This window comes from Nelumbo lutea, chromosome 3 (assembly GCF_056320005.1).
Source record: "Nelumbo lutea isolate HS-2025 chromosome 3, American lotus-T2T, whole genome shotgun sequence".
Classification (NCBI taxonomy): domain Eukaryota; kingdom Viridiplantae; phylum Streptophyta; class Magnoliopsida; order Proteales; family Nelumbonaceae; genus Nelumbo; species Nelumbo lutea.
In genome coordinates, this window is record NC_142686.1 from 13,105,351 (window position 1) to 13,131,696 (window position 26,346).

Below are 26,346 nucleotides of genomic sequence, written 5' to 3' on the forward strand. Positions count from 1 at the left end.
TCCTAGTTCTCGACGCTCCTTTGTGTGTGCTGATGTTACCTTCTTTGAGTCTCTTCCGTTTTTCTCGGGGTCCGGTGATGCTTCTTCCTCTTCATCACCTCGTCCTCTTCTACTTCCAGTTGCTGATTCTGTTCCCCTTGTTCCAACCGTGACCAAGTCCTTGCATCCTGTGCCACCACATGTTGAGCGCCCTCCTATCCGCCAAGTATATACACATCGCCCACATGTACCGGCTGCTACTCCTCCGGCTCCATCATCGTTGACAGATCCGACAGTTGTCTCCGCACCAACCCCAAACCCAGTATCTGATCTTGATCTTCCCATTGTCTTGCGGAAAGGTAAACGCACTTGCACCCTTCATCCTATCTCTAATTATGTTTCACTTACTCACCTTTCCGCTTCCCATTGCCAGTTTATCTCTTTATTATCCTTAGTTGTCCCTAAGGATGTCCAGGAAGCCATTGCCTCTCTAGGGTGGTGCCGTGCAATGGAAGAAGAACTCTCAGCTCTAATTCATAATCATACTTGGGACCTCACCACTCTTCCTCCTGGGAAGCAGGCTGTCGGTTGTAAGTGGGTTTATACTGTTAAGTATTTACCTGATGGTAGTGTTGAGCACTTGAAAGCTCGATTGGTTGCAAAAGGGTACTCCCAAACCTATGGTATTGACTACATAGAGACCTTCTCCCCAGTTGCTAAGATAGGTTCAGTTCGTGTTGTGATCTCTCTTGCTGCTATGTATGATTGACCCCTCTATCAGCTTGATATCAAGAATGCTTTTTTGCATGGTGATTTGCTCGAGGAGGTCTTCATGGAGCAACCACCGGGGTTTGTTGCTCAGGGGGAGGATGGTAAGGTATGCAGAGTAAAGAAGGCTATATATGGGCCTAAACAGTCTCGTCGAACGTGGTTTGGTAGGTTCAGTGAGGTGGTAAAGAAGTTAAGTATGAAACAGTGCCAAGTTGATCATTCTATCTTCAGTCATGACTCTCAGGCAGGAAAAATCCTATTGGTGGTGTATGTAGATGATATTGTTATTATCGGGAATGATAAAATGGGCATTGACAGGTTGAAGACTTTTCTACAGGAACATTTTCAAACAAAGGACCTTGGTAAATTGAAATATTTCTTGGGGATAGAAATAGCAAGATCTAAGCATGGTATTAATTTGTTCAGAGGAAAATTGTGCTTGATTTGCTGGAGGAAACATGTTTGTTAGGTGCTAAACCAATTGAAACACCTATGAAAACAAATACTAGGCTGAGCAGTGATATGGGTGAAGCATTTGAAGACCCTGGCAGATACCGGCGACTTGTAGGTAAACTGAACTACCTAACCATTACTCGACCATATATTTCATTTGCGGTTAGTGTGGTAAGTCAATTCATGCAGAAACCTCTGGTTCCTCATTGGGATGTGGTTCTAAGAATTGTGAGGTATTTAAAAGGGGCCCCTGGTCGTGGTTTGATATACAAAAGTGGTGGAAAACTTGAAATAGAAGGGTATACTGATGCTGACTGGGCCGACTCTATGTCTGATAGGAGGTCTACCACAGGCTATTGCACTTTTCTTGGGGGTAATCTGGTGACATGGAAAAGTAAGAAGCAGACAGTTGTGACGAGAAGAAGTGCAGAGGCAAAATATAGAGCTATGGCACATACTGCTTGTGAAGTAGTGTGGCTAAGGAACCTTTTACAGGAGATAGGATACAATATTAACACTCCAATGAAGCTCTATTGTGACAATCGGGCTGCATTTCATATTTCTTCTAATCCGGTGTTTCATAAAAAAACCAAACACATAGAGGTTGACTGCCACTTTGTGAGAGAGAAGGTGCTGAATGGAGTGATAGACACTGTATATGTTAACGCAGGGAACCAGTGGGCAGACTTATTCACAAAAGGGTTGAGTCGGGGAAGAGTGGACTACATATGTAATAAGCTGGGATTATATGATATATACTCACAAGCTTGAGGGAGAGTGTTAGTGTAGGGGTATTTCTGTCTTTATACTTATGTTGAGGTTGTTGATCTGTAATATTATACTAGGACTAGTATCCCTCACTTAAGTAAGGGCACATGTGTCTTTTCCATTATGTTAGTAATATAAAACATGTTTGGCCAAATGGGAGAAGTGATATTTTTTTCCTTATTTGAACCTGACTTTTCTTCTCTCCTATTCTCGTCCTTTCTCTCTCTCTTTCTTCTTTCTTCTTCTCTCTTCTTGGCTGTTATCAGACTATCAGAACTCAAAGGTAGGTCAAATATAATAGCAGGCTTAACACCCAACTTTCCAGTTTTTTCCAATAGATCTAGAACATACTTTATTTGAGAAACAAAAATCCCATGTTTAGATCTAGTTACCTCAATGCCCAAGAAGTATCATAGCTCTCCCAGATCTTTCACCTCAAACTCTAGATGAAGGAGTTGTTTAAGAGACTCAATTTTACTGTTATTGATAACTATAAATATATAACTCTAGCAAGTGCACTAGTTATCAAGTAGTATAATAATATCGTTCCCACGGGGATTTAACAAAATAAGTATTAGAATCATAGTCTTCCCTAATTATTTGGACAGTCAAGATTTAGATTTAAGGAAACAAGAACTATTGAAAATAAAAACTGGAACAAAGAGAAAATGGAAACAAAGGTGATCACTAACAGAATATGCAATGATGAAATCGTTAGGACTTTTGGTCCACCTAACCATTGTAATGAATATTGATGGGTCCAATTATCAAAGACTAATTGTTATTCCCACAAGCTGAGATTTTCACAAATTTATTTAATATTCTCTCTCAAGATATACTAAACCTACGCCCATTAGGTAACCCTTCGATCTCTCGAGCAGAGCTCTCAAAATGGAAGTGCATTAAGTCCAAGAAAACCATTAAATTCAGATGAATCATGTATATATATCTCTATGTACCATTCAATTCACACTATGAATTATTCTGTCAATTATGTGAATTCCTTTCTCAATTCATTCACATAATCCAAATCAATTAAGAGGTGGCAAAGCTCTTAATTGCATTAAGCACAATAATTCATAGACTATATGGAAATCACAATCTTGGATAAATCAAGAAAATAAAAATATATTCATTAACATGGTTAGGCTTTCCATAGCCCTAGCAAGAAACAAATCAGTTCATGATGGAAGAATTAAAACAAACAAAGGGGAAGAAAGAACTCTTGAATTCACTCATGGTGCTGAGATCTCCTCTTCTTGAAGTTTCTTGAATTCTTGAACCTTTCTTGAACCCTTCTTGACTGATTGCTCCTTGTTTCTTGATTCAGATCGGAAGTTGAATAATTCTGTGATCAAGTGATTGAATGCTCCCTAAAGCTGGTCTGCCCCCTCCTTTATATAGATTTAAGGGGAGGGGGGTGGTATCCTACTTCCTCTTGAAGTTTATCTTACAAGAATAGAAAGTCCTATCCTAATTCTAACCTTATCTCTTTATCTCTTGAACTCAATCCCTTTTTCACTCTAAGATTACATCAAGAATTTAGATCTAGAAGGATTCTTCTTAGTTTCTTGTTCTTGGATTCGTAATAGACCTCCTCTGCGAATTGGGCTTTGGCCAGGCTTTTCTGCGAGTTGGGCTTCAGCTGCGGATTGGGTCTTCCTAAGAAATTGCCCCGACTTCGGGCCCAGATTAGACTTCGATGCAGGTCGAATCTGCGAAAGCCCAAAACATGAAAGTTGTGGCTTTTTCTCTTAGCTTTCGAGTGAATCTTGAATCAGCCCATTCGGAGTTCGGAGACACGAGTTAGGCCCAAATCACTGAACGATGTCGAAACTGTGAAAAATCATCCGATTTGTCTTTCTTTGCTCTTGATGCCTTCTTTCGTACCCTGGACCAAAATACAAGAGATATGAGCCCAATTAGATGTTAATTTAGTGTAAAAGACAGAATAATTGGGGATAAAAATATGATAAATTCTACTCTCATCAAATCCCCTACGCTTAAACTGACAAAACTCAAAACAAAATTAAAACAAAAACAAACTAACTAAAAGATTTGTTTTGGATTTCTCTCAACAGGGTATTTGTTCTCCCGCAAGCCTTTATCAGTATCCATGCTTCTTTCCTTCGTCCACTTCTTTTCCTTTTTAACTTGTCCAAGAATAATCTTAAATCACCAATCCTCATGTCTCCAAGTGAGATCGACAATCAAGGGAAGCAGGCATCTCTTTGCATGAATAATTTTGGGCTAGAGTAAGCCCTCTTTGTTTTCATAATCACGTGGCAAGATTCAAAAAATATCCTCTCATGATTCTTCAGAACGAAAGAAGGAATGTTATTATCCTAAGCTCGCTTATGTATCACATCTCCACCACTTATCATGAGTGCAATGCATCAAAAGGTGAATTAGGGTTTGGGATCTAGGGATGAGTGCATTTTATACTCCATCTCACCCTTTTATTCTTTTAGTGAGTGTATTTTGTGCTCCATCTCATACTAACTCTTTTTTCTCTCGGTGTGAGTGCATTTTATGCTCCATCTCACACGAGTTTTTTTTTTTGGATAACACGTTCCAATACATGAACTCATTATCATGGTCTCAACATGCCTAACAAGACAAGTTCTAGAATAATTAGCCCCTGTTTGTCTGTTAGAAACAAAATGCTCACAAGGGTTAACTCTGTATTGCATCTTGCCCATTGATCATTCAAACTACAAAGATGCCTTCCCTAGCCAGAAATTTCAGCTAGATTTGCCTGCATCCTTTCTTGTCTATCCTCCCTAAGCACATGATTCAAGGTGGTTTGCAATAATTCAAAAACAAGTCTCTAAGGAGCAGAAATTTCAAAAGGAAAGGTAAAAAATGATGATCAAAGCATGCTAGAGTTCGAAAAAAAATTTATCAACCCCTTACTCCTCCCCCACACTTAAGATATACATTGTCCTCAATGTATGGAATATGCATAACAAGAACAAGGAGAGAGATTTAAGGGGACTTCCCTGAATGCCTCGTTGAGATCCTGCAAATGTGAGATATGAGAAAAAAAAACTCATAAGAGATAAAAAAACTGAACAAAACAAACAACTAAACTAAATGGGTTGCCTCCCACAAACGCTTGTTTTAAGTCGTGAGCTTGACTTTCACCTTTCCTTCATGGCGGTTTCAAGGAGAGAACGGACCCATGGTGGGTGGGTTGTTCTCCTTCAATATAATGTTTCAACCGGTGTCCATTTACCTTGAATGTACTCCCATCATCATTATGTATTTCAATCGCTCCATGAGGGAATACTTTAGCCCCTTTAAAGGGTCCATCCCACTTGGTTTTTAACTTCCGATGTTTCCCCCTTTCATCATTCATAGGTGGGTTTAAACTTGGAATAGGGACCTGCACAATAGATGGGAGGGGTTTTGTGTGAGATGGAGGTAAAGATGCATTATGAATTGTAATTTCAAAAGAATGTGGCTCAGAAGTCAAATTTTGCAATTCTGATTTCAGTACAAACTTCTGCTCTGCTTGTTGCAATTGATTAGGACTATTGTTAAGTGCAACTTTCAGCATGTCTTCTGATTTAGATGTATCTACTTTAGTTGCACCAACATCAATGCTATCGATTGCATAAATTTCATGTTCAATTGTGTTGGGATGTTCCATAGTTTTAAATACATTGAACACCACTTCTTCACCATTGATTTTAAGGGTAAGTTGACCTTTTCGCACTTCAATTAAAGCATCACCAGTAGCAAGAAAATGTCTCCCTAAAATCAGAGGCATCGTCCTATCTTCCTCCATATCCAACACAATGAAATCGACAGGAATAATAAAATTGCCCACTTTGACCAAAACATCTTCTACTATTCCCCTAGGATATTCGATGCTTCTATCAGCTAATTGCAGGATAATAGTTGTAGATGTTAGTTCATGCAATCCAAGTTTTTCAAAAATAGAATAAGGCATTAAATTTATACTAGCAACTAAATCACATAAAGATTTTTCAAATTCAGTATTCCCTATGGTGCAAGGTATCGAAAAACTCCCTGGATCCTTAAGCTTTGGAGCCAATTTCTTTTGAAGAATGGTTGAGCATTCTTTGTTTAGTTTTACCATCTCACCATCCTCCCACTTTCTTTTATTAGACATCACCTCCTTCAGGAATTTGGCATACTTCGGCATCTGTGACAATACTTCAAGAAGAGGAAGGTTAATATGGATCTTTTTAAATACTTCCAAAAATTTCTCAAATTGTCTATCTAATTTAGCCTTCAAGACTCTTCCAGGGTAGGGGGTAGGAAGTTTAATTTCATGTAAATTCAGTTTAGGGGTGCTTCCCTCATTTTCCTTTTGTAAATCGGCCATTTCAGCTTTCTTGTCATTTTCTGGGGCTTCGCCGATTGTCTTCCCGCTTCTTAAGGCTATGGCATTCACATGTTCTTTGGGATTTTTTCTGTGTTGCTGGGCTGCCTTATTTCTTTCCTCTCAGATAACATGCTCACAACCTGCCCCATTTGAGCTTCTAAGTTCTTAATTGTTGTTTCATGGCTTTGGAATTTTGATGAACTTAGAAATCATCTCCTCCAGATTGCTATTTTTCTCTTGTGGGGGTAGTTGTGGTTGGAATCCCATGGGTGCCTTTTGATGATTGTTGCTCCAAGAGAAGTTGGGATGACTCCTCCACCGTGGGTTGTATGTATTTGAATATGGGTTGTAATTTGTCCAGTCAGCATGAGAGATAAAATTAGCATTCTCATGGGAAATAAAAGGACTATTTAATTGGCAATCAGAATTGGCATGTCCTAATTGTCCACATAAATCGCTTGAGATGCTAGGTGTTGTATTAATGGCTGCAATACTAAAATTATCAAGTCTTTTATTTAAATTGGCTATTTGCACAGATAAGGATGCAAAGGAATCAATGTGGTGTACTCCCCTCTGATTGGTTCGATCATTGCTCCACTGGTAGCTGTTTGATGCCATCTCCTCCACTAAGTCATATGCTTCCTCTGGAGTTTTTCTCATGATTGTACCACCTGCAGCTGCATCAATAATGGATCGATTAGAGGGGGTGATACCATTATAAAAAGTCTGTATTTGTCGCCAAATTGGTATCCCATGGTGAGGACACCTCCTAAGCATCTCCTTGAATCTTTCCCATGCTTCATACAGGGGCTCCCTCTCAAATTGAGCAAAAGTGGTAATATCATTAATTAATTTTGCTGTTTTGGAGGGTGGAAAATATTTAGCCAAAAGTTTATGGGTTAAATCATTCCAAGTGGCGATGCTTCCTGCAGGGAGTGAGTTGAGCCAATCTTTAGCTCTATCACGCAATGAAAAAGGAAATAATCTTAGCCTAATTGCATCATCACTAACTCCATTGTGTTTAAATGTATCACATATTTCAAGGAAGTTAACGATGTGTGCATTAGGGTCATCACTTGGTAACCCACTAAACTGAATACTAGTTTGGATCATTTGAATTATTGCAGGTTTTATTTCAAAATTATTGGCATGGATGGTAGGCTTGCAAATGCTGGATGTCGCCCCATCAATGTTTGGACAAGCATAATCCAAGAGGGTGTGATTTCCTTCTGCCATCTCTCCTTCAATCTCTATGGCTGGTTTGCAAATAACAACCTCTTCTCTTTCTTTTCCTTTGTTGGCCCTTTGCAACAAACGAAGGGTCCTTTCAATCTCAGGATCGGATTCAGCTAATCCTTCCTGTCTAGTACGTGTCATGCACTAGTAATACTGAACTAACAAGAATTCGAAAAAACAAATAAAAATAATAACAGAAATAAAAGGAAAATAGAATAATAATAAAAAAATAGAAAAATGTCCAAATTAATCAAGGTTAACAAATTCTAATATTATTTTAGGATTAAATCCCCGGCAACGGCGCCAAAAACTTGATAGCTATAAATATATAACTCTAGCAAGTGCACTAGTTATCAAGTAGTATAATAATATCGTTCCCACGGGGATTTAACAAAATAAGTATTAGAATCACAGTCTTCCCTAATTATTTGGACAGTCGAGATTTAGATTTAAGGAAACAAGAACTACTGAAAATAAAAACTGGAACAAAGAGAAAATGGAAACAAAGGTGATCAATAACCGAATATGCAATGATGAAATCGCTAGGACTTTTGGTCCACTTAACCAATGTAATGAATATTGATGGTGCCAATTATCCAAGACTAATTGTTATTCCCACAAGCAGAGATTTTCACAAATTTATTTAATATTCTCTCTCAAGATATACTAAACCTACGCCCATCAGGTAACCCTTCGATCTCTCGAGCAGAGCTTAGTCCAAGAAAACCATTAAATTCAGATGAATCATGTATATATATCTCTATGTACCATTCAATTCACACTGTGAATTATTCTGTCAATTATGTGAATTCCTCTCTCAATTCATTCACATAATCCAAATCAATTAAGAGGTGGCAAAGCTCTTAATTGCATTAAGCACAATAATTCATAGACTATATGGAAATCACAATCTTGGATAAATCAAGAAAATAAAAATATATTCATTAACATGGTTAGGATTTCCATAGCCCTAGCAAGAAACAAATCAGTTCATGATGAAAGAATTAAAAGAAACAAAGGGGAAGAAAGAACTCTTGAATTCGCTCATGGTGCCGAGATTTCCTCTTCTTGAAGTTTCTTGAATTCTTGAACCTTTCTTGAACCCTTCTTGACTGATTGCTCCTTGTTTCTTGATTCAGATCGGAAGTTGAATAATTCTGTGATCAAGTGATTGAATGCCCCCTAAAGCTGGTCTGCCCCCTCCTTTATATAGATTTAAGGGGAGGGGGGTGGTATCCTACTTCCTCTTGAAGTTTATCTTACAAGAATAGAAAGTCCTATCCTAATTCTAACCTTATCTCTTTATCTCTTGAACTCAATCCCTTTTTCACTCTAAGATTACATCAAGAGAAGGATTCTTCTTAGTTTCTTGTTCTTGGATTCGTAATAGACCTCCTCTGCGAATTGGGCTTCGGCCAGGCTTTTCTGCGAGTTGGGCTTTAGCTACGGATTGGGCCTTCTTACGAAATTGCCTTGACTTCTGGCCCGGATATGACTTCGATGCAGGCCGAATCTGCGAAAGCCCAAAACATTTAAGTTGTGGCTTTTTCTCTCAGCTTTCCAGTGGATCTTGAATCAGGCCATTCGGAGTTCGAAGACTTGAGTTAGGCCCAAATCACTGAATGATGTCGAAACTGTGAAAAATCATCCGATTTGTCTTTCTTTGCTCTTGATGCCTTCTTTCGTACCCTGGACCAAAATACAAGAGATATGAGCCCAATTAGATGCTAATTTAGTGTAAAAGACAGAATAATTGGGGATAATTTCAGAAGAGAAGAAGAAGAGGAGAGAAGAGAAGAAGCACACAAAGAGATTTTGAAAAGAGAGGGTTGATGTTGACATCTGCTGATCCACTTTTAATATTTATATATGTTGACTAATTGTAAAAGGGCTGAAGTGCCCTTATTGCTTACATGTCAAATAAACTAATAATAAAGCTAAAATAACAAACTGAAATAACTACCAACTAACACTGACATAACTAACACCGACATAACTAACAAAAATATGCTGCCATACGAACACAGTGGGAACCGCATCAGTGTTCTCTACACCATGAAACACTTCCCAACAAAAAGCTTCTATTTTGGGTGGAACTGGCCGATACCAAACTTCCTTAGCAGGGAAAGGCTGGGGGGGGTGTGGAAGACAAACAAAAAAACTTTAAAAAGGAGGCACAAGAAAAGCGACCCTTAGGGTAAGAATTGCTATTTTGGCTCTGGTAAATTTTCTGGATAGTGTTTTCTTTTCCTGTTCAGGTCTGACTGTAGGACCTTGGTTGCTGATAAGTATTTTTGTGTGCCTTGTTCTTTGAAGTCATGGCATCAGTCTAGTATCCCTTAATGGTGTTCCCTTTTGAAGTAATTTTGCACTGTTTAGTTCCCCCCAAAATAATATTTTTCTCTGGGAGTGGTTCACATGAATATCAACACTTGTCAGTTCCTCCAAAGGAGAAGATTGGTACTTTGGTACTTTTTATCTCACATATGCTTCTTTTGCAAAGCAAGTGATGAACCTGCTTACTAGTTAATCTCCTGTCAATTTTTCACTATTGCTTTGGAATTTCTTTTTTTTGATAATTAACAGGAAACTTTCATTAGAGAAAAAAAACCTAACTGCTCGAAATGCAGCAGGCCTAATAGTACAAAGGAGAAGGAAACAAAGAAAATCAAGAAACAACACACCAGAAGCTTTACAAATTACAGCCGGACATGGGCAACCCCTGTCTAGTACCCCTTTCTCCACCCCTGGTCTTGTTAAAGCATCTGCCAACATATTTGCTCTTCTGGAAACCCACTTGAATGAGGCATTTAACGAAGTCCCAATAGCCACTGCCTTCCTCACCAAACTTCCACGGCAGATGTTCTTCTGTTTGACAATCCCCCTCTACTAATACATCTTTCCACCACTGCTTCTATTTTGAATGGGGCGTATCGGCCTGTATCAAGCCTTTGTTTTACTTTTTTAGTTTTATTTTTTTTTCAAACTGGTTTAGAGGGGTCGGTTTAAGGCCCGTCTACCCCCTGAACCAGGTCAACCCTGAAACACCCACTATAGGGGCGTATCGAGAGGTCACCGATACGATATGTTTTGATATTTTGAACCTTGATCAAGTGGTCCAGCCATATAGTTGAATTGTTCAGATCACTTAAATAGAAGCCTAAGAAAAAAGAAAAAAAAATGCAAAAATAACTTATTTTTTGGTAAATAAAAATAACAAATAACTTTTGACTATCTTTTAAAGCTTGTTTCTATTGAAGTAAGCTTAAAACAATAAATATTATAGGTTATAGCATAGGCTTACCCATGTATCTAAGGTAGGTTTGATCAAGTCAACATTTTTAACAACCAAGCATCCTCAAAACTATTTTGGCTACTGATTCCATTTTTATGGTCCAACTGATGGGTCTGGTCCAAGTTTGAGGACATTGATCAGGCAAGCTATTTTTATGGAAACCAGAACACCTTGCGGTCATTTACCATTGTTCTGAGGTGAAGATAAAGCATATGGAGAGCAATGTCACCAAATGAGCTTTCCAGCTTTATCTTTGGTGGTGTTTGGCAAGTCTTTCTACATGGTCTTTTGGGCTTTGGCAAGCTCAAAAGACCGAAAACTAGTCTTTTCTGTTTGGTAACTAAAATCTGGAAGCTTCAAATGAAAATGCCAAATTTTGGGAAGCTTCAAATGAAGCTTCTTGGTCTTTCTGTGTGATAGATAGCCTCTAAATGTGTTTTTAAAAGCCCGGTAGACCAAGCCACTTACCAAATGGTCTTTGTCTTTAAAGACAAGACCCCAAAAGCTCAATATGTCTTTTGGCCATCTAGGCTGCTAGAAGATCTTTCTAAAAAGACTTGGCAAACGACACCTTTGTCTTTTGAAGCCTGAAGGATTTTTTGAATTTTTGACCTTTGAAAGGTCTTTTTGGAAACCCAACCAAACATCACCTAGGTTATTTATGTCTTTTTTCTATGCTGCACATCCATGGGTAGTTCTTGGACAATACATGGTCTAAATTGTAGAGAACACGGTAATGGTTTTCTTTCTTACACAGTTATACCATATTCTGTGATCTAGTTTATTCTGTATGAGTAACTTTCTTTAATGAAGTCCTCATAATCTTGTGCTAGACTTGGCACATATTATGATGTACAATATTTTCCTGTCCATAGATAATTCTCCTTTCAATTTTCTATTCATAATTGTTTATGTTAGTATTTAATGTCATGTTTATGAGGAAAGACTTGAGATTAGGGACTTTATGGTTGCAGGTTGGTAACCGATCTAGTGAATTTCATCCTGAGGTTAGACGAGTGAGACGTGAAGGCTCTTATATATATGAAGAGTTCATGCATACAGGAGGAACTGATGTCAAGGTTCTCTTATCTATGCAGTTCTATTCAATTCATTGACTTCTAAAACTGGTGTTTAAGTGAGATTTGTTGGTCTAGCATTCAACTGAGTGAACATCTTTTTCATCCAAAACTTTTTTATAGTGCTTATGGTAGTTTTTTTTTGATGAATAACAGAGAATTTTCATTAAAGATTAGAGAAAATAGTACACAGTAGAAGGGGAGAGGAAAACCTTCTTAACCCTCCCCTGGGGAAAACAAGAAACACATTACAATATTGCCCAAAACATTTGTTCCCTTCCCACCCCTTGCTTAGCGAGAGTACCCGCAAAGGAGTTGGCACTTCTCTTTATGGTACTTATGGTAGTTGCTTGCCTTAAATTGGTACTCGACCTCTTCTTGACTCTGCTTTGAGACCCTATCAGGTGCCCACCTGTATAAATTAGGTCTTCTAGGATTATTTTTTTTAATCTTTTATGACCCCAGATTTAATCGAATAAATTTCATTGTTAAAGGAACTATGGTGATTTTATGCATATGGAAATGGTTCCGTTATCATGATTTCTATGGCGAAATGCCCTAGGTGTGCTTTGTTAATAGCAAAGAACCTAAATATGTTTTTTTGGAAATACGTACACCCTTGGTAAGGAGTTGGTGGCATACCTGATAGATCCAAGGCCCCATGGATTGTGTGTAATTTATCAGTTACAAGAAGCAAGTATGGAATCAAGAAGCAAGTATGGAATCAATATAAATGGATGAGATGCCAGACATGCCATGGGGGCCACCTCTATCTGCCCTAGAAATCTAATAATGCAATTCTTCCATCCTTTTCTTAGTTGTTCAGGTTTTCATTCTTTATTTTTCTTTTTCTTATAAAGGGTGTAGCCTGTTCATGGGCCGGCCTGGTCCAACCCGATCTAAGTTGGCCTTGGACATATCAAGCTCGTGGGCTTAGGCTTGAGCTTTCTCAAAAAATCCTGGCCCGAGCCCGAGCCCAATCCCGACTTGTTAATGTATTTATATAATAGAAATATATTTTATATAATATATATTTTTTCTTTATTATTCTTATCTTTTTTCAAGTAATAGTGTGATCTTTCATTATTTTTTAGGTTTCAAGGTCTTTTAATATAACTAAAACAGTTTTTTATTGAATAAAAAAGAAAAAATCCTTTTCCAACTTTTTGGCCGGGCTCGGGCTTGGGCTTAGGCTTGGGTATATTTTCTTAATACAAAGGCAAAGCCTAGCTCGACCCAGCCCATGAATAGGTCTAGGTGTGGGTATATATTATACCAATGTTTTAAAAACCAACTCGGAGGCTGGATTGTTTTTGCCTCCAGGTCACAGGTCATCGGTTCGATTGTCCGGGTTGAATGGGTCAGACCACCCCACATGTTTTTTAAGGTATATGTATGTATACATTTATATACATATATATGTATTTATGTATATATATATCTGTGCATAAATATATATTTTATCAGTAAATAATGTATAATTATGTTTTACATATGTTATATGTATTTTTCTATTTAATTTATGTTTTTTTAATTCAGTTTTTAATTTTTTATTTATAAAAATATTAAAAATTTCAATTTGAGGCCAAAAGTTTTTTTTCACAAAAATAGCAAGGCAAGGAACATATGTCTCGAAAAGTTACCCAAAATAAAAAATAAGAATCACCCAATCGGACATCAGAGTGCAAAGTTATGGCCTCCAAAAGTTTGCATGTATTGAGTGTGCAACCCGCGACTCGGTGACTGGGTCGAACATGTCAATGGTTGAACCGGTCAGATGGAACGGTTCTTGACCAAGTCAACGGTTTTTGATCACCTGATGGGTTTTGACTGAACTGGACCTGGAATCTTGACTGGGTGATGGTTTGAATGGTTCAACCGACAGGGTCAACAACGAGTTGATAACATTGTATTATACTACTATAATAGGGGAAGCCCCAACAAGATAATAAAAACTTTACATGATTAATGAGTTCAAAATCTTGTACAACAAGCACAAGTTTATACCTTTTATACATAAAAAGAAGAATTGAAGATGATGGCTTCCTAATTCCACTTGAAATGGTCATAAGAGAATCTGTGGTCGCTCGTAGTGATTGAGAGGGAGAAAAAATCTGTACTGGCTGCCACCAGTTTTCTATTTATATTAATCTTTATAAAAGAGACGAAATTACAAGTATGCCCCTGGCGGCATATCCTAGGATTTTTAGAAAAGAAAGAAAAAAAGGGCTCATCGCTGAAACTGTCCTACTAACAGTAGTTATAAAGAACAATTAAGCCTTACAACACTCCCCCTCAAGTTGGGCTGAAGATGTTTATCATGCCCAGCTTGTCACAAACTCATTGTGCCGCGAACACGGAAGTCCTTTTGTAAGGACATCAGCAAGTTGTTCCTTGGAGTTGATATAAGGGATGCAAATTTCCCTTTTTTTCAATTTCTCCCTTGTGAAGTGCTTATCCACCTCAATATGCTTGGTCCTCTCATGTAGGACTAAGTTGTTGGCGCTGTTTATTGCAGCCTTGTTGTCATAGTAAAGAGACATAGGACTATGAACAACAACTCCTAGCTCACCTAGAAGGTTCTTTAGCCAAAGGACTTTAGCCAAAGGACTTCAGCCACCCCATGTGCCATAGCTCTATACTCAGCTTTTGCACTTGATCTTGCTACCACACTTTGCTTCTTACTCTTCTAGGTCACCAGATTCCCTCCCACATATGTGCAATACCCACTAGTGGACTTTCTATCATCCACAGCTCCTGCCCAATCAGCATCTGTAAAGACTTCCACCTTTAGGTGATTGTGCTTACTGAATAATAGGCCTGTTCTTGGATGTTTTTTCAAGTATCAAAGGACTCTCTCTGCTGCCACCATGCGTGGCTTCTTAGAAGAGTGCATAGACTGGCTTAGAACCCCAACTGAATAGGCAATATCTGGACGAGTCATGGATAGATAAATCAACTTTCCCACTAACTTTTGGAACTGCTTTACATCTTTCAGAGGTTCACCAATACATTCACTAGCTTGTGGTCTACATCCATAGGAGTATTTGCCGGCCTTGCACCTAATTTACCTGTATCCCGTAATAGATCAAGGGTGTATTTCCTTTGAGAGACAAAGATACCCCTTTTTCAACGGGCAACTTCGATCCCAAGGAAATACTAGGAGTCCTAGATCTTTCACTTCAAATTTGGATGCAAGAAATTATTTCAATTTCTGTATCTCTGAGCTCCAACTCCCTGTAATGATGATATCGTCTACATACACTATCAATACGACAACTTGCTCCTGACATCTCTTCACAAAGAGTGTATGATCAGACTGGCACTGTTGGAACCCCATCTCTTGAACTACCATGTGAAACTTACTGAACCAGGCTCTGGGAGATTGTTTTAAGCCGTAGAGAGACTTCCCTAGCTTGCACACATTGTTTTCACTCCCCTTGGCACAGAATCTAGGAGGTTGAACCATGTATACCTCTTCTTCTAAGTCACCATTCAAAAATGCATTCTTTATGTCCAGTTGATGCAAATCCCAGTCAAAGTTAGCAGCTAAGGACAGGAGAACCCTAATCGAGTTCATCTTAGCCACCAGAGCAAAAGTCTCATCATAGTCAACTCCATATACCTGTGTGTACCCTTTGGCTACTAGTCTTGCTTTGTACCTTTCAACTGTTCCATCTGCCTTGTGCTTAACTGTGAACACCCATTTGTACCCCACGGGTTTTTCCCCTCTGGAGGATCCACCAATTCCCAAGTCTGATTTTTGTGGAGGGCATCAATCTCCTCCTTCATGGCATCTATCCATTCAGGGTATTTTAAGGCTTCTGTAACATTCTTGGGATCAGGGATGCACTCAATTGCCGATAGGAAGGCTCAGTACGAGGGAGAAATGTGGTCATAGGAAACAAAGTGGGTAATGGGGTGTTTGGTAGTGTAGGACCTGACTCCCTTTCGTTGGGCAATAGGGATGTCTAGGTCGCCCACAGTGGGAGTAGGGTTAGGGGTTGGACTTATCTTCTGGGATTCTGATGATATCAGTTGCTCAGTATTTGGCTGCTCTACATTTCTATCACACTATTGATCTCTCCGACGAGTATGCTGGAAGACACGGAAGGGAGTGAGGTCTGGAATAGAAGGAAGAGGTACCTGAACCTGCTTCTCCTCTTCCATACTACGGCTCTCCCCTTTACGAGGAGGGAAGAATGGCTCGGACTCAAAGAAGGACACATCCATAGACACAAAAAATTTACGACTAATCGGGTCAAAACACCGATACCCTTTTTGAGAGGATGGGTATCCCAGAAAGACACAAGGAATGGACTGAGGGTCTAACTTACCTCTGGAGGGAGACAAATCATGGACAAAGGACCGACAACCAAAGACTCTCATGGGGATGGAAAATAAAGGAGACTGAGGGTACAATAACTGATGAGGGGCCATGTAATTCCTTACTCTGGAGGGCATGCGGTTGATGACTTACGCAGCTGCAAATATAGCATCCACCCAAAACCTTTTTGGGACATTCATGTGTAACACCATCCCACGGGCTACCTTAAGGAGGTGTTTGTTTTTCCTTTTTGCAACACCATTTTGTTGTGGTATTCTGGCGCATGAGCTTCTATGAATAGACCCATGGGAGGCGAAGAACTCATTGAGCTCCCCATGGAAGTATTCCTTCACATTATTGGATTGGAAGATCTGTATTTCAACATGGAACATCGTAAACACCATCCTCTAGAAGTCTTTCACTATCTTTGGAACCTCGTCTCTGCTATGCATAGGGATTACCCATGTATAGCGAGAGTAATCATCAATCAATGTAATGAAGTACTTATATCCGTCCTCAAAGATTACATTTGTAGGCCCCCATACATCAGAATACACAACATGAAAGGGAACATTTGATTTTTTATTGCTTGAATGAAAGGTTGTTCTACATTGTTTACTCAACTAACACGTTTGACACATGAACTCTGACACTGAACACAACTTAAATAAAAGTGGAAACAAACATTTTATTATTTCGAAAGAAACATGACCTAAACGGTTGTGCCACAGCAAAATTTGACTCTTATTTGATTGACTATGCGACTTTGAGGATGACATCGAGAGACCAGCTTTGTTGTCGAGAATGTAGAGACCGTCCAGTAGGCTTCCTCTACCAATCGTCCTCCCAAAAGTTAGGTCCTAAAATACACATGAGTTAGTAAAAAAAGTCACACTACAATTCAAGGAGTTTGTAATGCTACTAATTGAAAGCAAGTTTATGAGAAGTTGAGGGAATGCAATACACAATTCAGGTTGAGGCCATGGGGAAGGGATACTGATCCTTGACCTGCAATGGAATAAAAAGAACCATCTGCAAGTCTCACTCTATCCCTTCCTGACAAAAGGCTATAAAACTGGAATAAGTTAGGCTTACCGGTCATGTGATTTGAGGCCCCTGAGTCAATGATCCAAGGGGAATCTGTGGGAGTGACATGGAATGCAGAAGCCACATTACTTGAAGTAGATGCAAAAGAAGTAGAGGGAGTACCAGTGATTGAGCTGTCCATTTGCCGCAATGCCCTGCCATAAGATTCCAGGTGCTCTCTGAATGAATTCATTATATCCTCCTTGGGGTCAGGCTTATTAGGGGGGTCCTGTGTACTACCGGCAACTTGAGTGTCTTGAGTTGCCACATGTGCTGTGCTTGTTCTTTTCACATGACCTTTACCCTGTTCTTGATTCTTTGCTGCCCACTTCGGTTTCCCATGGATGTCCCAACAAGTATCACGTGTATGTCTTGATCGTCTATAGTGGGTACAAAATAGTTTATCTTTATCATCTGCCTTCTTAGGGATCACCTTTCTTTCTCGTTGAGCTGTTATTCATCGCAGCCAAGGCAACTTGTTGCTCCCCCTCAGCTGTAATCATCACACTCCGCCTGCTTTCTTCAGATTGGACAAGGGAGTATACTTTGTGTACCGTAGGCAATTCTTTGATTCCTAGGATCTGCACCCTCAATGGTTCATATACAGGGTTCAGCGCTAACAAGAAAGCAAACACTCGTTGCTGAGAGACCAGCTTCCTGTAGGCCTTAGCATCATCATCGTATTTCCACTCTATGGCCTGATAATGGTCCAACTCCTTCCATATGGAGGTAAGGGCTGAATAATATGAGGACAAGCTACGGTTTCCCTGTTTACATGCTGAGGACTCAGCTTGCAATTGGTACACCTTGGCGTAATGCCTTTGCTCAGAATAGGTACATTTGGCCTGTTCCCAGATCTCACTGGCGGTGTCTGCCCACATAAAATTCTTTTTCTCATCAGGTTCCATGGCTGCGAGGTGCCAAGACATCACCATACTATTTTCTTGGTCCCACCTATCATGTTCGGCCGTCTCACCCTTGGGTTCTTTCACCCTTCCATTGATGTAACCAGCCTTACCCCTTGCCGTTACATAGAGTTTTACACTCTTAGCCCACTCTAGGTAGTTCAGACCGTTCAAGGGGGTAATTGGCATGGGAAAAACCATGTTTTTACCTCCCATACCTGCTGTGTTGCGGGTTGGTGTATTCCCTGGTGAGGTTTATTCATGACTTGCCATTGAATACTACAAAAACCAGTCCAAATGCCACCCAACAGCACAGAGGCCACAACTAGAATGTGGCAACTCAGGGTTTGCTCCTAGAATGTGAGCAACAAATTATTGAAAATTGCTGAGAACACGGGGACTACTGCTGAGAATAAGGATTCAGTCAATACAACGTCCAAAATAGAACATTAAACAGCCCGGTCATCGGTTTAGTACCACCAATACAGACATTACTGTCAGTCTGAATGTGGTTCCCCCACTCTAACCATCCAATGTCCAAACTAGTAATCATATAATCAAGGCATGAGGCCTACGCACCTTTGGATAAAGAGTACTGAGATAAACTGAAACAAAAACACACCTGTTCAGCACTGATAACCGAGGAGTTTGCACCATCAACACCCTTCTTCGGTTAGGGTTTCATTGCACCAGCACCACCCTACGGCAAGAAACTGCTAGGGTTTCTTAGAAAACCGCCGCTAGGGACCACTAGGGTTTCAGCAAAAGTAGCCGCCAGAACTTACTAGGGTTTCTGCAGATACAGCCGCCAGAGAGGACTGAAAACAAGCCACCGCTAGGGTTTCTGTAAAGGTAGCCAGGTCCAATCACTTTTAGAAAGGCTGAAGCTAGGATCATAGGTCTCCTCCAACCCAGAAAGCCTGCTCTGATACCATGTGGTCGCTCGTGGTGATTGAGAGAGAGAGAGAGAGAGAGAGATGTATGGATGAGAGGATAAAAAATCAGTACTGGCTGCCGCCAGTTTTCTATTTATATTAATCTTTCTAAAAGAGATGAAATTACAAGTATGCCCCTGGCGGCATATCCTAGGATAAGAACAATAAGAAAAGAAAGAAAAAAGGGGCTAGTCACTGAAACTTTCCTACTAACAACAGTTATAAAGAACAATTAAGCCTTACAACAGAATCCTTTGAAATCCTTTTGGATCAATGCTCAGCATACTGTAAATCTTTCGATCTTCCAATCAAACCATCCACCGGAGAGTTCTTTATAGAAAAACTTGTTTCTTTTTTTCCATGCACACCAACATAGAGAAAATAGTAGAAAATTCCAAGGATTTTTACCTTGCCACAGAAACCTTCTCCAGCCATGATAAAACCAGAATGGGAGTTCCGGAGAAATCACCCAGTTTTGTTTGAAAAGCTATAGAAAGTGAGCCCATACTAAGTAAGTTTCTAATGCATAAACAATGTATCTGGCCCCATATAGTTTGGGCAATGCTTAGATGTAAGTAACGGGCTGCAAATGTTATCAAAGATTTTATTTCTGGAAATTAAGTTATTGACTGACTGACAGTTAGGATTTTGTCCCAGGCTGCTGTCTGCATAATAAAGGAGACTTTTGAGGGAAGATGGGATTCCCATATCTATTTCCATGAAAATGATTCTTGAGATGGACCAAACATATGCTCATAAAAAAAGGATTTTAATGGGAAAAACACCATTTTTGCTTGCTTTCCATAGCTTGAATCCCATTCCTCACTTGGAATTTTGAATCACTTGGTCTTCCCAACAAAGTAATCAGCAAGTTCACTTTCTATCATTTATATTGTGACATAAGTTGGTTCCCAAGGCACCTAGAACTATGTGGGGTATGCTTGTCAATATGCATGATTTTATTTTTTGAAACAAAAATGACTGCTGTATCCGAAAAATCATTTTTTCGGATATATAGAAATAGATGTAAATCAGTCCTCAAATATTAGGTGTAAATTTGAAGATTAGAAGAAAAAAAGGAAGAGAAGAGCAGCAGCACAAGAGAAGATGGCGAAAAGAGAAGGAAGATGGAGAATTGAATTATCTTCCCCTTCTCCTCTAATCCTTTTTTATTAAGAATTAATGTTAGAGTAATGACACTTATGCCCTTAAGTGGGCGGCCAGCTAGGCAGTAACATAAAGAGATTAAACAAAAAGAAATAACAGGCCCATTACGAGAGGCCCATTAGCCAACAGGAAAAGAAAAGATATTACAAGAGAAGATACTAGGACCCATTCGGCCCAGTCTCTTTACACTCCCCCTCAAGCTGATCATAGATGCCTATCATGCCCAACTTGCTTATATAGTGTGCCATTTTCCCTCTTGGAACCCCCTTGGTTAAGATATCAACCAATTTATTCGTTTGATGTGATGAATGACAAACAAACTTCTCCTAAGGAAACTCTTTCCCTTATAAAATGTCTATCAACCTCAATGTGCTTAGTTCTGTCATGTTGAACAGGATTATGTGCAATGTTGATAGCTGCTTGGTTGTCACAGTAGAACATCATCGGCTTCTCGTAGTCAACCCCCAATTCTTCTAAAAGGGATCGTAGCCACAGTAATTCTGACACACCATGTGCCATTGCCCTGTATTCTGCTTCAGCTGGGGATCTAGCTAATATAGACTGTATCTTACTCCTCCATGACACAATGTTCCTAGTGACCAGAGCACAATAACTTGAGGTGGATTTCCTATCATCAATACATCCTGCCCAATCAGCACCAGTGAAAGCTTCCAGCTTCATGTGTCCATGTTTTGGAAAATAGAATACCTTTCCCTAGAGTACCTTTCAAGTAACATTGAACCCTTTCTGCAGCAGCTAAATGAGTATCTCTAGGAGAATGCATAAATTGACTAATAACACTTACTACATAGGAAATATCTGGCCGAGTCATGCAAAGATATAACAACTTCCCAAGCAGCCTCTGAAACACCCCCTTATCATATAAAAGCTCATCATCTGTAGTAGAAAGCTTATGATTAGGATCAATAGGAGTGGAGATTGGTTTAGCTCCAAGTTTACCAATCTCAACAAGGAGGTCAAGGACATATTTACGCTGAGAAATGAAAATACCATCCTTAGATCTAGCAACTTCAATGCCCAAAAAATACCGAAGATCTCCAAAATCCTTGATCTCAAATTCAGAGTTGAGATATCTTTTTAGTTTACTGACCTCTTGAGTGTCATTATCCATGACCACAATATCATCAACATAAACTATCAAGAAGGTCACCAGAGAGCCATTTCTCTTTAAGAACAGGATATGATCAGATTGATTTTGTGTGTAGCCAAAGGAGACAAGAGCAGCCCTAAACCTCTCAAACCAAGCCCGAGGAGACTATTTGAGACCATAAATAGATTTCTATAGTTTACACACCTTGCCTTGCATTTTCTTCCCTTACACCCTTGGAGGCAAAGACATATAGACCTCTTCATGTAGGTCTCCATTCAAGAAGGCGTTTTTAACATCAAACTGGTGTAGGGGCCAGTCAAAAGTAGCAGCTAGAGATAACAAACCCTGACTAAGGTCATCTTAGCTACAGGAGGAAGTGTTTCAAGATAGTCAATACCATACATTTGAGTGTAGCCCTTAGCAACCAGCCTAGCCTTAAACCTCTCAATAGAGCCATCAGAGTGATATTTAATGGTAAAGACCCATTTACAACCCACTGGTTCCTTCCCTTCAGGCAAGTCAACAATATCCCAGGTATGGTTCTTATGCAAAGCATCCAGTTCAGCCATCATAGTATCCCTCCATTCAGGTTGAGATAAGGCTTCCGGTACGGACCTGGGTATCACATGGGAAGAAACAAAAGCAAGAAAAGAGTAGTAGGAAGGAGAGAGAAGGCTGTAAGACAGGTGTTTGGAGATACAATGGGCTGTACACTTCTGCTTGCCCTTGTGGAGAGCAATAGGAAGGTCAAGGTCTAGGAAAGCTGTAGATGGGTCAGAAGAAGGCTGACCTATAACCTCAGTAATGATGGGAGGAGCAAGAGGCTCTTCTGTAGGAGTGGAAACAACCTACCCATGTCTGAATCTCTGCCTTTGGTACCACCTTTGGAGAACAGGAGGAGGAGGAATTATAGGAGAATGAGGTGTAGGAGGAGGAGGAATAGGAATATCGGAGGTAGGTCCAGTGGGAGAAGTAGACACCTCATGATAGGACTCAAGAGGAATGGGAAGAGGAACAACTGGAGACATAGCAAATGGCCCTTTAGATTTCTCCCCCTCAGGAGAAATGCTAAAGAAAGGAATCAACTCAGCAAAGGTGACATCCCGAGATACAAAGCGGGTGCCACTAACTGGATCAAAACAACAATATCCCTTCTGTGTGGAAGCATATCCTAGAAAAACACATTTACGAGCCTTAGGTTCAAACTTGCGCCATTGATGACTGTGAATATGCGCATAGCAAGTGCACCAAAGAACATAGAGAGGAAGAGAAAAAAATATCCTCATCCGGGAAGAGAACTTTGATGACCCGGGAGGGCATACGGTTGATCAAAAAATTAGCAGTAAGAACAACATCTCCCCAAAATTTTATAGGAACATGGGATGCAAACAAGAGGGATCTGGCAACTTCAACCACATGTTTGTTCTTCCTTTCCGTCACCCCGTTTTGTTGTGGAGTGTAGGAACAAGAACTTTGATGAATAACCCCAAAAATTTCAAGATAGGCGGAGATGGTTCTTTCAAAATATTCCTTAGCATTATCAAAACGGAATATTTTGATACGAGTGTTAAACTGGGTGAGGATGAGTACATGGAATTTTTGCACAATAGCTGGTACTTCATCCCTGGATTTCATGAGATAAATCCAAGTGTAACGAGGGTAGTCATCAATTAAAAGGATAAAGTACTTATAACCCCCATAGTTGGCAAATGATATGGCCCCCACACGTCAGAGCGAACAATATGAAAAGGAGAAAGAGATCTTTTATTGCTTACTGAATAAGAATGTCTACAATGCTATGCCAGTTCACACGACTCACAATGAAGACTCGATAAAGACACTCCCTTAAACATATCGGGAAACAAATGACTCAAAGCAGAAAATGACAAATGACCAAACCGAAAGTGACATAACAAGACTTTGTTAACAGACTCTGACAAAACTGACTCTAAGGCAACTCCATGAGGTGGTCCCAAAGCTCGATCCAGTGTGTTTAGCAAGTATATTCTGTTCGCCTCATGGCCACTCCCAATCATCCATTGAGATTGCAGGTCCTGAAAAACACAATGAGTGGGAAAAAAGGTTATGTTGCAATTCATGGATTTAGTTAAGCTGCTAATAGATAAAAGGTTTGTGTTAAGTTTAGGGACAGGGAGAAGAAAGGGAAGTTGGATTCCTAATCTTGGAAGACAAATGACAATAGTTGAAGGGGTGATGAATTGACCCTCTGTCAGACAAAGGACCCTCTGTCAGACAAAGGACACCAATGTGGAGAGATCTTTAAAGCCCTATGTCTTCATTGAATTGCAATTTCATGTCAATGATAGGCATCATTTGTGTTTGTGGTTGCCTTCTGGTATGCAGATTAAAGTGCATTTGCACATTAAAAAAATTTTGTATTGATTATAATTTTGGGTAATATATTTGTATGAATTGTTGTGTGTACTTTTATCCATTCTGTGCTTCTGAACTCTTTTTTTTTTTTTTTTGTTTCAACCATGAGACTGCCATTGCTTTATCTTCAGCCATTGTGTTACTTTGGCATTGTCCCATTAGACATGTTTTTACCTTCATTTGAACTATAAGGGGCTTAGACTTATATTCATGCTATTATAGGTGTACACAGTTGGCCCAGAATATGCACATGCTGAGGCAAGGAAGTCTCCTGTTGTTGATGGTGTTGTTATGAGGAACCCTGATGGAAAAGAAGTAAGCAATATGTATAGCATCAAAAAGTGTTATTTCTTTTTTAATGTTAATCTGGTTATTTTGCTTTATGTATGTAGGTTGCTGTTGTTTTCTATAAAGTTACCCATCCAATGGTATTAAAGGATCAAAAGTTGTAGTTTGCTTTTGATTGGGTTCCATAGTCAAAATCTACATACAGGGAGAGTGTTCCCTAATCAGGTCAAGCAGGGAGTTTCCCTATGTTGCCTTCTTTATTTTAGCTACATAGAAGAACCATGTGGTCAATCCAGATCATTCATTTGATGGTGGGTCTTATGGGTTGGCTACATGTTAAATCCTGCAGTCCACGTCAGCTCTATTCCAACCTATTGTTAAAGTTCTGTTTGATCAATAATAGCCTTTTTTTTTTCTAATTTTGAAATTTTCTGTTGGGATAGGACTTATCTAGAACACGTTGCATAGTTTGCTGGGGCAAAAATTTTTCCATGAATGTGGGGTGCCGAAAGGAACATGGGGAATTATTTTGATTCCGAAGCTCAGTTGCCACATGGAAGATTCCTAAGTTGTTATTAAACTCCTAATCGAATGCTTAACCCACAATACTAGAATACACCTGTTCCAGTAGTAATTTAATTTAATATATAGCATAATTTTCAAGGCACCAAGGCAAGTGACAGGGGGGCGCCTTGTCGCCTAGGCGATGGATTTTTAAGTAAAAGTCACATATCCTAGGGTAGTTCCCTAGGTTCCATAACCAACTTTCTTTAATAACTATCCATAATTTTCATAAGAAAATTATATACTTCATATTTAAGTATAGAAAATCAACATATTTACAAGAAGAAAAAGAAGAAAGGAAAGAAAATTCAAAAAATATAGGGGCTGAACCCCTATTTTTGTTATAGGAATTCTGATTAGACAAAATTTTAAGTTCTTCCCTTATTGGTTCAGATTTTGAAGTCATTGAGGGTTCAATTCAGCAGTTAGCAATGTTTGTGTTGATTAAACCCTAACAAATGAGAAGTTAATAAAAAGAAATTAGTTTATAAGTACAAAATATTTTTCTTTAATAATGTCTATTTTATAATTATAATCTCAAAAAAATAACAATATAAAAGTATTTTGTTACACAGTATGAAAAACTGCTTGGCGACTGGGTGAGGCGAGCCTCCAAGGGCGCCTTGTCGCCTAGGCGATGCCTAGGTGTTGCCTTGACAACTATGATATATAGATTTCATGATGTACTTGATAGTTGATACAATTTTTATTATTATCAATATAAGAACTATATGTAATCTTTAGTTGTTCAGCTTTGTTGAATTGACCCTTTTGAAAATTTCCCATATAAACCTTGGTAGAAGGTTCTTTCCTAGTTTTTTTGTGATAAATACAATTATTATTATTAAAGATCAAAGAAAATAAGCAGTATAAGCATCCCATAGAAAGGCACAACATCACAAATTCACAATACAAATGTCAATTACAACTGAGCCCAATACAAGCTGTTCCTATTTACTCCTTGTTTAGTTAACCCATATGCTATAGCATTAGCTGCTCTCCTAACCCAAAGTATTATCAGGTTCATGTTCCTAGTTAGCCCTTGAAACTTCTTCATCTCATCCCTAAAGCACCAAGTTTTGACTGTGGATCCTTCAGTTTGAATCCCCTTCAATGTCCACATTTATCAAGCCCAGTTCACTAGCAATCTGTAAACCTTTCATAGCAGCAACCAACAACCAATTCTGCCCTAATGGAATCCCCCTCTCCCATAGGACCGGAGAATAAAGTCATAATGTTTCCTTTGTTTCTCAGAACCCCTCCTATGCTTGAGGGGCCTTGGTTGCCTTGGCTGCTCCCATCAAAATTTAGTTTCACGAAGTCTTCAGCTGGTTGTTTCCATAGGGTTTTTTCTTTTTCTTTTTACGAGGAGCTTCTGGCCACTATTTCCCAATTTCTGCATATATCATCAAAGGACCAATTTGAAAAAGAATCTAAGGTCCTGAGCCAATGTATCGCCCTCACAATTATGCAATCTCTTACCTCTTCTTTACTCCTCTCCTTGCCTGAAAGAATTCTATTGTTTCTTTCTTCCAACAGAGTCCAAATTATCACTGTGCTAGCACTTTTCCACATAATCCTAGGTTCGATCATGAGATTCAAGAATTGTGACAAGGTTTAAATGAAATGAGAGA

General features: G+C 39.3%; 1 protein-coding gene and 1 non-coding gene across 17 annotated transcripts in view; both read left to right on the plus strand.

Moving 5' to 3' along the window:
• The window catches only part of LOC148863031 (inositol hexakisphosphate and diphosphoinositol-pentakisphosphate kinase VIP2-like), a 188,248-nt gene that overhangs the window by 36,937 nt on the left and 124,965 nt on the right, over positions 1-26,346 (plus strand). For 9 of the 16 annotated variants that reach the window (XM_088975882.1, XM_088975890.1, XM_088975883.1 and 6 more), the window contains exons 9-10: positions 11,834-11,938; positions 24,083-24,175. In XM_088975882.1, the coding sequence (XP_088832008.1) occupies positions 11,834-11,938; positions 24,083-24,175 (198 nt within the window). Of the gene's footprint in view, positions 1-7,460; positions 7,545-11,833; positions 11,939-24,082; positions 24,176-26,346 lie in introns of those variants that run through there. The other 7 variants (XM_088975886.1, XM_088975894.1, XM_088975885.1 and 4 more) reach the window with 2 other exon arrangements.
• Positions 7,077-7,183, plus strand: LOC148863033 (small nucleolar RNA R71). The gene has a single exon (XR_016112122.1). It is a non-coding gene; the product is annotated as a small nucleolar RNA R71 (small nucleolar RNA).